This window comes from Vanacampus margaritifer, chromosome 4 (genome assembly GCF_051991255.1).
Source record: "Vanacampus margaritifer isolate UIUO_Vmar chromosome 4, RoL_Vmar_1.0, whole genome shotgun sequence".
Classification (NCBI taxonomy): domain Eukaryota; kingdom Metazoa; phylum Chordata; class Actinopteri; order Syngnathiformes; family Syngnathidae; genus Vanacampus; species Vanacampus margaritifer.
This window is the reverse complement of record NC_135435.1, coordinates 3,141,127-3,154,266: the sequence shown is the minus strand read 5'-3', so window position 1 is coordinate 3,154,266 and position 13,140 is coordinate 3,141,127. Positions and strand designations below refer to the sequence as shown.

General features: G+C 40.4%; 1 protein-coding gene across 9 annotated transcripts in view; it reads left to right on the top strand.

Moving 5' to 3' along the window:
• LOC144049975 (serine/threonine-protein kinase BRSK2-like) overlaps positions 1-13,140 on the top strand; it is a 163,437-nt gene that overhangs the window by 72,098 nt on the left and 78,199 nt on the right. For all 9 annotated transcript variants that reach the window (XM_077562746.1, XM_077562755.1, XM_077562754.1 and 6 more), the window contains exon 2: positions 4,906-5,000. In XM_077562746.1, coding sequence (XP_077418872.1) covers positions 4,906-5,000 — 95 coding nt within the window. The remainder of the gene's footprint in view (positions 1-4,905; positions 5,001-13,140) is intronic.

The following is a 13,140-nucleotide window of genomic DNA, read 5'->3' as shown; positions in this document are numbered from 1 at the left end:
GGATGATTGAGACACACAGGTGCATTCGATTCAATGTCCTGAGAATGAAATGACCTAGATAAATGAATTAAGACATTGTTGTACACAGTAAATTATGTAGAGTAAATTTGACTCTATTTAGAGAGGGACCAAATAGATTCAGTTTTAGAGTAATATTTGGACTTGGAAGAGAATAAAATATAGAATTGAAAATAAATAAATAAAAGTCACTCAAGAGTTGAAGAACAAACTCACGATTTTCAGCTTGGAAGACTGCCTCACTAGCACCTGAGCCATGCCCCTCCTACTGTCTGCTTATATCAAAGAGGAGACTAAAAAATGTTGGTCTCATGGAGTTACGAAGATTCCTGCTGACACGAGCGATATACTAACACACAGCAGAAGCTGCGTGGCTCAGGGGGTATATTGGCTGTCTCCCAAGCTGAAGGTTGTAGGTTCGTTCCTCAACCCTTTAGTGACTTTTTTTTCTTCAATTCTTTATTTTACGCTCGTCCATGTGTAAATATTACTCTAAAACTGAGTCTATTTGGTCCCAGTCTAAAAATTGTTAAATTTACTCTACAGAATGTACTGTGTTGGTCAATATTCAGTCTGTTCCAAACTTTCACTGCTCATAGATATATACAAAAGCTTTTATTTTTTGTCTTTGAGTACTGTGTTGAAGTTATATATTCTCCTTGAACTGTAACAACCCTATTTCTGAAAATATATTTTCGGTATTGCCTGGCTGTAAGATATGTCTTGCTTTATACATTAATTGTGCAGTTTTAAATTTCACATGGTCAAAAAATTCTAAAGTGCAGAGAACAGTTTTCATTTTATTTGAAAATTGCCCAATTTGAAATGATAAATTGCTGATGTAAGTAAATGGTGGTTCCCAGGATTTTCTTTTCCACTCTCTTCATACTTTGACCACAGTCAGTAGATGTTTTGTTTTTACAACCAAAAATATGAATTAGTTATTTTTCTTTCACTTATTTAAGAAACTTTGAATTTGGTTTTCTTTCAATTAAGTCAATATAAGTATTGTTTGTTATTGTTGGCTGTTTTTGCATCTTTAAATATCACATCTGAAAGGCAGAGGCAAGCTGCACAACTGTGCGGCAAACGATGCGTGTAATAAGGCACAGATCAGGAGAATGTGTGAATGTGTAAACTTTTTCTACTCTGCAATGCAATTTTAATTCAAATAATCTAAAATCTGTTTTTGTCCGTCTGTCTGTCCATTTTACCGTCCAGCTGTCCATCACTCCGCCATTTAAGATCTTCCCAACCCTGTCTTGTACCAAGCAGTTACAACTTAAAACCATACATGAGCTGCTTTGACAATATCATTCGTTTCACTCTGGATATCATTGCACTTCTAAGTAAACACATAAAAGAGCCCCTAGGCTGTCCTTTTGACTCAAACATCCCCATCACTGTCTTCTTGTGAGACCCTGTTGGGAAATCACTTTTCAGATACTGAAGCACTCATCGGCTGTGAAAGCTTTGACTGAGATGTAAAATTTGTGTAATTGTGTTTTAAGTACCGATAAAGCCATGTTGACATGCTTATTGTGACTTATTGTGACAACAACTCCGTCCTCAGATATACACAATGGGCCCTATTTTCGTGCCCGACGCAAGTCCAGCGCAAAGCGCTGTCTGTCTGTGCGTGTGGTTAGAGTTTTCTTTCCTTTGCTATTTTGCTTGACTAATTCAGATCGATTTGGGCGTTTTGCGTTAATGTGGGTTGTTGTGGGATGGAGCGCAGCTAACCCCGACCAATGGACCTTTCACAAAAGCCCCGCCTCCCTCAGTTGAAACTTCCAGGTCCGACATCCTCCTGTACACATACTGTACAATATAAATGAACGTACCAGAGCATTTCAGTGAGTGTTTTTGGAACAATACAATTACGATATCTTTCAGATCAAGGCAAAAGGGTTTACAGGAGGGTTCACCAATTCCGGTCCTCGAGGTCCGGAGTCCTGCACGTTGTAGATGTTTCCGCCCACTAGCACACCAGATTCATTTAATCAGCTCATCAACATGCCTGATAACGATCCTAATCTTTTTTTCTTTTTTTTTTTCTAGAGCTCAGTATTGATCATTTGACATGTCATCATCATTGTTCTCCCTTTTTTTATTATTATTATTATTTTTTTATTTTTTATTTTTTTGGTATGTGTGTGTGTGTGTGTGTGTGCGTGCGTGCGTGCGTGTAAAAAAAAAAAAGAATTCCCATACCGTTCACCTAAACCGAACACTTCAAAATCCAGCCAGAGTCGTGGGGCCGCCAGGAGACCCGAAGAGGGACCAAAGAAAAGAAAGAAAAGCGAAGCCCAGCACCGACCAGACACCACCCACCGGGCCACTAACCAGAGTCCTTCACCAACCCCAGAGACATCTAAATTCCAACAAATCAGGGAGACCTCAAGGGCCCGAAGGAGAAACTGAGGAAAGGTAGAAAGGACAGACGAAGCAGAGTGAGATCCACAGACACCCCCCTCCACCGAATCAATGACCTGAGGGAGAAACAAATTGTGTCTGAGTTTCGATAGATGCTGGTGTGGTGGATCTGGCATGCATGAAAATCTCCACCAAAGAGGGGAGCCGTCGACCCCCGCCAGGACAGAGCAAGCGCAACACCTCAGGGCCCCCCAGGCCGTGGCAGCGCCAAAGGACGACCCCCGGGCCCCGTAGGGGCCACCGGCCGGAGAGCAAACCCAGGAGCAGGAGCGCCCCCCACCCCAACGCGGCCCGCGCCCCCAACCCAACGCGGCCCGCGCCCCCAACCCAACGCAGCAGGACGGGGCACTGCAGGCCCACCAGGCACCCCACCGGCCCACAACCCCCACTCCACCCCAACCCAGCCCCAACCGCCCCCAGGTCCCCAAATCCCCAGACACCCCCCCACCCCAGCACCCCCCACCCCAACACCCCCCACCCCGGCACCCCCACCACCACCACCCCCCAACCAAGCCGCCCCCGCCCTCACCACCACCCACCGACAGCCCCCCAGCCCCCGACCCCCAGACCCCGGGGACACACCGCACCCAGGCATCTGCGCCGAAGAGGGGCCGGGCAGCGGAGCGGAGAGGGCACCCGCGCCCACCCCACCACGCGGAGGGACGGAACACCATGGGCAGAAGGGGAGATGGGGGCACCGGAGGACGGGCGGCATCCCCGAACCCCAGGCCCAGCGGGGAGAGGCCCCGGTCGTCACCCCAACGATCTAAGTGAAAAACTAACCCTGTTACTGAGTTCGCCAGCTCGCTGACTGGCAAACTCTACCCCTAAACCGTGAGTGTGACCCCACCCAGTGTATATACATAAGTGTGTGTGTGTGGTGCATTAAAATTGGGGGCAGGTGAACCGGAGCAGAGGGAAATCTGCTCCGATCCACCCGCCTCCCAGGCATGTCAAGAAGAACGATCCTAATCTTTAGTATCAGGTGTGTTGGTAGGCGGAAACATCTAAAACCTGCAGGACTCCGGAACGGAATTGGTGAACCCTAGTCTACAGTAGGCAATAGAAGGATATATTTATTATATTAAAACATGCAGAAAAGCAGACTTCACAACTATCGAGGCTATATCATACAGGTTTCAAGATAAATCCAGTACAACAATGGCGTCTGTCTCTTTCTCAGTGTGGAAATTGTAATCCCGCAAAATAATCCCCATTTTTAATAAATGTAATTGTAATTTAGTGTAACTCGATGAAACATCACAGCGCTCCCAGTATGAGACCCAGCATAAACTACCAAGATGTGAAGCTACCCAGCTAACATTAATAACAATGTTCAAGATAAACTGTGTATTTTTACAATGCATCTCGTCATAAAGAGCTCACCACAAATGCGGACGCACTCGCCAAATAAAATGATGAATGGCGGATTATATCCTGATAATATAAAATATTAAATAATTGTAAGTATAACTGATGTCCACTTTTGTAGATGATCTTGCCTCTAGAGCTAAAGTAAACTTGACTTCATTCGGTTGCTGGTTAGCTTTAGCCTAGCCCATTATAGTTTTACCTTGGAGCAAACGTAAGAATGCTTGTTTTGAAGACATTTAGCTTGGGGTGAGGCTGTCCACATCGTGCAATCCATTGAAGACACCGCTCCACTTTGTGTATTCCTCATGTCCGATTTACACAAATTATGGGCACATCTTTACTATTTTGCTTGTTGGAGGTCCACAGCTTGTTGGAATTTGGTTTGGTCTAGTTTTATTGAAGCTGACAAAAGTTTTGTGGATCAATTTATTTTACAATGGATTTCGATGGAGCTGAGAAAATCTTCACGGACATAGGGGAGTTTGGGGGCGCGGTTTGCGAAAGGTCCATGGAAGCGGCTCCTCTCATTCCCATTACTATCCGGGTGGTCGAAGCACACGCAGTCTTAGACATTGCAGAAACAGAAATTGACTCGCTGGGGTTCGAGAGATGAGGTTCCTACAGACAGATCTCCCTTTGCGGATGATATAGTCGGGCGCACATGTGAGGTGGACAATTGGAGATCACCTTGCACCCCCAATCGTGCGTCCAAGCCAGAACAGACACTGGTAGTGTCTGTAAGGTTGAAGATATGTTTTCCTGTTATTTGCATTCCTCGTGCAGTTCTCAAAATACAGAAATTCAAATTAAACTTTTTTAAGAGTTACTCTGCAGTGAATATTTTAAATAAAAATCAGTACATGAATAAACATTACTTTTTGTACATGTTTTGTTCACATTAAAAAAAGATCTATTTGCAACCCTGTTCTAGGATACAATGTACATTGTCAACTGCTACACACTGACACCACACTTGGTATAATCCATCTTTAATGCAGTTTTAAAACCAGATAACTGAACCTAAATATGAGATTATTTTGTTCTGGATTTAAATTTGATGTCATGTTTTTGTTGCAGGACTTGTCAAGCTAGGCATCCATTGTGTCACCTGCCAGAAGGTTGCAATAAAGATAGTCAACAGAGAAAAGCTCAGCGAGTCTGTTCTTATGAAGGTAAGACATTTCTACACAATATGGATTGAGTTAAGAGCTTCAGTCACTGCTATTATTGCAGAAGGGGAGCATTATCTGTTGCTTCTCAATGTAAGTGTCACATTTATACGGACATTTGATCCAGTGGTAATGTAAACAAAAAAACTTAATGAAGATAAACTGCATCTGGGGTTGTGATTTGACTGTCCCTTTTTTCATGCTGTGCAGTCCCATTGCCTAAAGCTAAATCAGTATGATTATTGATTATTTTAGGATGGATTACAGCCATGTTTTTTTTTTTAATAATTACAATAACACTAAAACCAAAATAATTACATAATTAATAGTGCTGTCAAAGTAAAAGTGTTAACTGATTAATTAATCACAACAAATTATTGCATTAATCATGAATTAACACAGATTAATCACACTGGAAGCGTTGACGCGGCGGCTATGATCACGTCATAAAGCCTCACCGGCTAGCGATGCTAACGCCAGAAAACGCGGAGCACAACCGAGCACTTCTGCTCAGGCGGACGTTCAATCGGACGACGAAGAGTGCCCCGAGTCCAATGCATATTCATCGGAGGAGTGGGTACAGTCTGATCACGAAGACACTGGTTATGGACTACGATGCCACCATGAATGGAACGGATAAGATGGATCAGAACATCTCTTACCACCCGGTAGAGGAACTGAAGTACATGAGGAAGCCAGACGTAACACCACCGTAACGTCACCGTATCATGATCCTGAGAGTAGACTTGATGGCAACATGGCCAAACACACACTGCAGTATATACTTGCTATTCCCCGGGAAAAAAAGCCAGCAAAAAAGTGTAGCGTCTGCAATCGCAGTGAAACTAATCTGTTGTGCAAATCCTGCTGCGTCCCCTTGCACGCAGGGGAGTGTTACAAAAAGAAAAAATGTATTTGAAACATCCACACAATTGTAAATAGTACCACGGTTGCACACATTTGTAAATAGTTTGCCAAATTGTTTTGTCAAATTGGTACACTGTTGAATGTAAATACACATATTTTGCTATCAAAAAACACTTTTTCGTTGTTGGTGGTAGTGTTTTACAGAAGTAAAACATTGTTTAGGTGTCTGTGGCATCATTCATGGAAAAATAAGGTGTCAAATTCACTAGAGTGCATGAAATAATATCGTTTCACAAAAAGCTTGATTTCTCCGTATTTTGTTTCAAAACAGAGCATTTGGGTGAAACTAACCATTTTCTATTATTGATTACTGAATAACGGAATAAGGTAGAAACAAACTTTTTTTTCTGATGAAAGATGAGAGTCCAATCTTTCATTTGGTAGTATGTGTGTTTCCATAGTCCAAACACAAAATTTTCTGTGGACCTTGAAAGATCAGTCAAAATGCTTAAATCGGCTGGCACCCACGGCATCCCTTTTCTGAAAACGTCTGGCAGTCAAAGAGTTAATCATGATTAATCAAAATTCTAAGATGTGATTAATCTGATTTAAAAATTTTGTTTCGTTTGACAGCTCTAAAAATTAAATACCTTACATACGAACACCTTACACTCAAGGAGAAAAACATTGGACCAGATTTTCACCACTACACTCTTTTGCCGATGAAGCTTAGGGACAACAACATGAGGGAAGGTGTGAGGACCATCACAGGTCTCAACAAAAAGACCAGAGCCGCAGGGGGGACAGTGGAGAGGGCAAACGAACTGAATGACTTTTTCAATAGGTTCAACCAGCCCCTGCCTCATAACCCCCCCCCCCCCCCCCCCACACACACACCACCACCACAGCCATCTCCCCCTCTGTTGGGTTCATTCAACCTAGAACATTTAATAAACAGACACGGAAGGAAGACAAGATATATAGGCTCGCGAGGAGAAACAAGCAGTTGTGAACAGATCACAAGCTTGTGCCCTTTCTGACACACTCTGTGTTACTCCTCTTTTCATTTGGGTTGACCTACCACATGGACATTACTGCTCTGAGGGGGTTAGGGGGAAACACATAGCAGCAATGTGACAATCGTTTACACAGGTAACAATGCAGACATTCTTTAACACTAAAAGCTTCTCAAACATAAAAATGTTCCGGCCATTTGTCTTGGACATTTGTCTTGTGATGAGGACACATTTCCTGTATTGTGACTGCAGTCGACTCCAACTCGCACAGTTCAAACAGAGGTCACAATGTTGAATAAATTCACAAGGTTGAATAAATGCTTTACAATTAATAAAAGACTAAATATGGGATAGCTAATGTATACATTTATCTGACATTTCCCTCCTATTTATCACATATTTGCTCAAATTCTCATATCACCTATCAGCCACTTCAGTTAGATTTTCAACAATAATTTTTATTAAAGCCAGAAAAAGACCCCACCCTTCCATCAAGTTACCGTCCGATTTCACTAATTAATACTGATATTAAAATTATCACTAAGGCTTTCACATCTAGACTAGAAACAGTAATCTCGACAATTATTCATAGCGACCAAACAGGCTTTATTAAAGATCGGCACTCTACTAATAATATTAGGAGACTCTTTAACCTTATTAGCATGTCACAGCGGCATGATAAAAAGGCAGTTATTATATCATTGGATGCAGAAAAAGCTTTCGACAAAGTTAACTGGTCCTTCCTCTTTGCTGTTTTAAATAAATTTGGCTTTGGGAAATGATTTATCCACTGGGTATCAGTATTATATGATTCTCCAAAAGCTACAGTTACTACTAATGGGATTATATCTCAGAGCTTTACTTTACAGAGAGGCACAAGACAGGCATGCCCACTATCCCCTTTATTATTTGCAATATTTATTGAGCCACTTGCATTAGCCATACGCCAGGAAAGAAGGATTCAAGGAATTCACTCTGGGGTAACAGAACATAAAATTAATCTATATGCCGATGACATCTTACTTTATTTAGAAAAGCCGGCTACTTCGCTAGGGGAAGTATTTAATTTAATAACTAAATTCTCACAGTTATCAGATTATTCTATTAACTGGACAAAATCAACACTTCTACCTATTACAGAAAATTCATGGAACCCTGCAAGCCAGGACCCACACTACTCATTTCCTATAGGTAATTTAAAATACTTAGGCATAAAAATCTCACCTAAATTAACTGATTTAATTCATTTAAACTTTTCTCCACTTCTGGATAACATTTATAGTGACTTGGAGCGCTGGAATAATCTTCCTATTTCTCTAATAGGACGAATAGCCACCATTAAAATGAAAGTTTTACCTAAAATAAACTATTTTTTCTCAATGATTCCATTTAAACCTACGGCTAAATGGTTCCAGTTGTTGGACTCAGCCGTAACAAAATTTTACTGGAATAAAAAAAAAGCAAAGATTAGTCTATCTACTCTTCAGAAAAGCAAATCCAAAGGTGGTCTAGAGGCACCAAATTTTATGTACTTCTATATAGCTAACCAGCTACAATATATCGTTCTATGGGCACAACCCAACAGAGACACTAACTGTTGGTTGGCACTAGAACAGAAGGATTGTAATAACCTCAGACTTCGAGATTTACTCTTTATTACAACATCAATTAAGCGCCATAATTGTTTTAAAAACCCAATGATTTCCGCCACCGTGACTGCCTGGTGGAAGGCACTAGAATTGACAAAAGCCCAAGTGGAGCCCTGTGGACTTTCTCCCCGATGGCATAACCCCGACTTTCAACTTAACAACCAACCGTTTCATTTAGCTGTGTGGGAGCAGAAAGGAATTACACATCTCCACCATCTCTTCTCAGATAATATGTTTATATCATATACATCCTTGCTCCAAAAATACAATATAGAAAACGGAAATTTTTTACATTATCTACAAGTTAAAAATATGATAAAGAAAAAAATTCCAACACTTCGGGGTACGCTCCAACCGCCTGTTTTAGCTAAAGATATTAACAAGCTTTCTCCGACAACAACAAAAAAACTTTCAAAAATATATAAGTTACTTTCATATACTGATAAAATGTCTTTACCCATCTCGAAATGGGAGACAGACTTGTCTATAGCACCGGAACCTGACTTTTGGATTCAAGTTTGTGAAAACGCATTTAAAATGACAAAACACACAAATTTACAACTTATCCAATATAAAATTATTCACAGAACATACATTACTCAATATATGATGAAGAAAATGGGACTCTCAGACTCCGACATTTGTCTCCAATGCTTACAAAACACTACAGACACTTATGTTCATGCTTTATGGTTATGTACTCCGGTTATGTATTTCTGGACTAAAGTCTTAGAAAAACTTTCCGCTATTTTGGACTGTAGGATACCTTTATCTCCAAACTTGTGTTTGCTAGGTGACCTAACAACAACTGACTTACCACATAAACAATTTCAATCTACACTTGTAGCCCTTACTATCGCTAAAAAAACAATTCTTGTTAACTGGAAAAATAAACAAACTCTGAATATCGACCAATGGTCTAACCTCCTCATAAATCACATTTTAATGGAAAAAATATCTGCCTCAAATAAAAACCAAATATCAAAATTTATAGAAACATGGTCTACGTATATAGAATTTTTTAACCTAATTCCGGTTACTTAATTCTGTCTGTTAGCGAGAGCCACTACATCGTGATAACTTACATTGATGTTTCTGCATCTGGCAATTTATTATTATATTATATTATTAGTATGGGATTTTTTTTTAATGGGCTTTAGGTGAACTGATGAATACACACACGCTCGCACGCACGCACGCACACACACACACACACACGCACATACACATACTCACCCACATACAAAAAAAAGGGTATATATGTATATATATATATATATATATATATATATATATGTGTGTATATGTGTATATATATATGTATATGTATTTAAAAAAAACAAAAAAAAAACATTTATTAAAAATTTTTTTAATTGATTTGTTGGATTTTTTAAAAAAAAAAAAAAAAAAAAGGAGAGCAATGATGATGTCAAATCGAATGAACAATATACTGAGCTCTCCTGTAAAAAAAAAAAAAAAAAAAAAAAGATTTTCAACAATAGGATCATTTAAAACATACAAATACCATGTATTTGTTAAATAGGCAAAATATTACACCATCATAGAGCATAACAATATTTTTTCTTTCCATCATAAAAACCATATTAGTGAAATAATTATCATCACAACAATATAATCCAAAGTGTTGTCCTTCAAGTGCAATCAATGAGTTATTGCTTAATCTTTGAATATTGTCCAATGTTCGTAATCCAGTGCGCACAGATTCCGGTGCTTTTGTATGTAATATTCAGCATTAGTATATATATAGTATATATAGTATATATATATATATATATATATATATATATATATATATATATATATATATATATATATACTTTTAAAACAATGCCAGAAACTCAATGCCAAAAAATAAAATAGGATGCTGATTTTTGAGGGTCTTATCATTGACCAAAAAAAACTTTACACACTCATCTCACCTGGCAAAAAAAAAAATCTATATGTAAAGGTTTATTATGCCATTTTCACTGAAATTCTGCTTCCAATGTGCCAGTACCCCAACCAGCAAGTACCCCAAAGTGGCCCATGGTGCGAGGGCCCTTTATTGCTGCCCGCAGTTCTAGTCTATAATTATTTTCCTCACACTCTTTCATCCTAATTCCGCACTTTTCTTTTACTTAACTTTAACATCATTCAAATGTTAACATATTTTATTGCCAATCAAATCTAGAATAGAAATTGTGTATTTGTAATAAATAATTTATATTGGTCACCAAGCATTTTCCTACTATCTGTTCTCTTGTCATATTAAGTTAAAAATAAAAATGTCAATTTAAGGAACACAGCACACAGCAATTTTGAATATTTCTTTATCAAAATCTCTTTTTTCATCTATGGCCCTTTGTTAATTACTCATTATTAACTTATTTACTTACTTAAGGCTCAAACTTTTTTCCTTGTCTTAATCTTAGCGCCAGCTCAAGTCTCATTTCTCTATCTCGTTTGGTTTTCGGTTCATGGGCAGGTATTTCAACCCCCCTACTTTAGAAATTTTGGTCCAGTTTGTCAACACCTAGGGTGTTCTAGGGATTGATATGTTTGAAAAACAGGGTGACAATAAATTTCTCACTGTGGTAATTCTCAAGCTCCCAACAGGGCGGAGAATTCTTGCCTTTACTTCCTCAATGAGTTGTCACTTATAATCTTGTTTTTTTTTATATGAAGTACTGTAAGTATCAAGCGATACTACACTTCCATTCAGTTCACACACTCACACAATGCCTTTTCGTCAGCGTTTCACGGAATTTTAGTACGTACACGTCTCCGGCGTCGTCTCTTTACACGGACGTTACTGGGCTCCGTTCCCTTTCACTTGCCGTTGACTTGTATTCACAAGGTTTTACACTATTGCGTCAGTACATTCGCGCAATATTTTTCACTCACACTTTCCCCTGGAAAGTAAACTTTTTTCACCACTGTTGTCTTCCGTCCGTCAGAATGCCGTCAGCCTGTCAGATCCCAGCTGGCAGGCAGAGTTCCAGTCCTCAAAAAAGGATCTTAGGCTCACTCTAGGTAGCCTGTGCCATGGCCATGGTCTTTCTGGAGTCCACCACGCCCGCTGGAATCCTTCATTCAACCTAGAACATTTAATAAACAGACACGGAAGGAAGACAAGAGATATAGGCTCGCGAGGAGAAACAAGCAGAGTTGTGAACAGATCACAAGCTCTTACCCTTTCTGAGACACTCTGTGTTATTTCTCTTTTTATTTGGGTTGACCTACCACATGGACATTACTGCTCTGAGGGGTTTGGGGGAAAACGCATAGCAGCAATGTGACAATTGTTTACGCAGGCAACAATGCAGACATTCTTTAACACTAAAAGCTTCTCAACCATAAAAATGTTTCGGCCATTCGTCTTGGACATTTGTCTTGTGTTGAGGGCACATTTCCTGTATTGTGACTGCAGTCGACTCCAACTCACACAGTTCAAACAGAGGTCATAATGTTGAATAAATTCACAAGGTTAAATAAATGCTTTACAATTAATAAAAGACAAAATTTGGGATAACTCATGTATACATTTATCTGATACCCTCCCCCCTCTACACATCTCCTGACAGACACCACAACATCTCCCTCCTCCACCCCCACATCAACACAATCATCACCACTCCTCACCACAGATCAAGTCAGAGGACAGCTGAGGAAGCTCCGACCCAGGAAAGTCGCTGGCCCGGACAAAGTGTGTCCAAAGCCGCGTTTCCACCGCAGGAATTTCGGGGTAAATTTATGGGGCCAGCCCCGTATGTGCGCGTCTTCACTGCAGGAGCCTTCCCAACTGCGCCACATTTACAGGAACTTACGGGGACGAGCGGAGGTCCTACTCGAGGGTTGTTACTCCGCCGGCCCGATAAACTCCCAACCGGGCTTTTGTGCTGATTGGCAAAAAATTATTTTGTATAGAAAATATATCTTAGCTTCATGCGCGACGATGATGCAGTCTCGGCTTTAGTCTCTTCCACCAAAACAATTATTTTAATAATCCTTTGCCTATTTTCGTTTCACTCTACTGTTAGTCTTTTCAAATTCTTCATCACGCTGTCTCCCCTCACTCAAACCATCCATCCACAGCAATTACATAAAAAATGGCAAAAAAAACGGCAACCACCACCAAGTTTTTCTCTTTCCTCGTTGTTCTGATTTTTGTGGCGCCATGCTTGGGTGACATCACACAAAACCATCAAAAGGCGATAACGTGTCGATCGAAACTTGTGACTTGCGAGTCAGCCTTTTTAAATTCTTCATCTGAAAGCTGTCCCTCACTCAAACCATCCATCCACGGCAAGTACATAAAAAAAGCAGAAAAAACGGCAACCGCGACAACTTTTTCTCTTTCCTTGTTGTGATTTTAGTCGCACGGTGCTGGGGTGACGTCACGGGAGAAACTATTGCACAGCGTTTACGTATCGATCGAAACTCGTGACGTCGCGAAATGGGTCGTACTCCACAGTGGAGACACAGCCACACGCGAGCCGGCTGAAAGGACAGTTCCTGTGAAAGTCCCTACCCCCCTCCCCATACCCAGACGTCCTGCGGTGGAAACGCGGCTATAGACTACTGAAGACCTGCGCTGCAGAACTGGGGGAA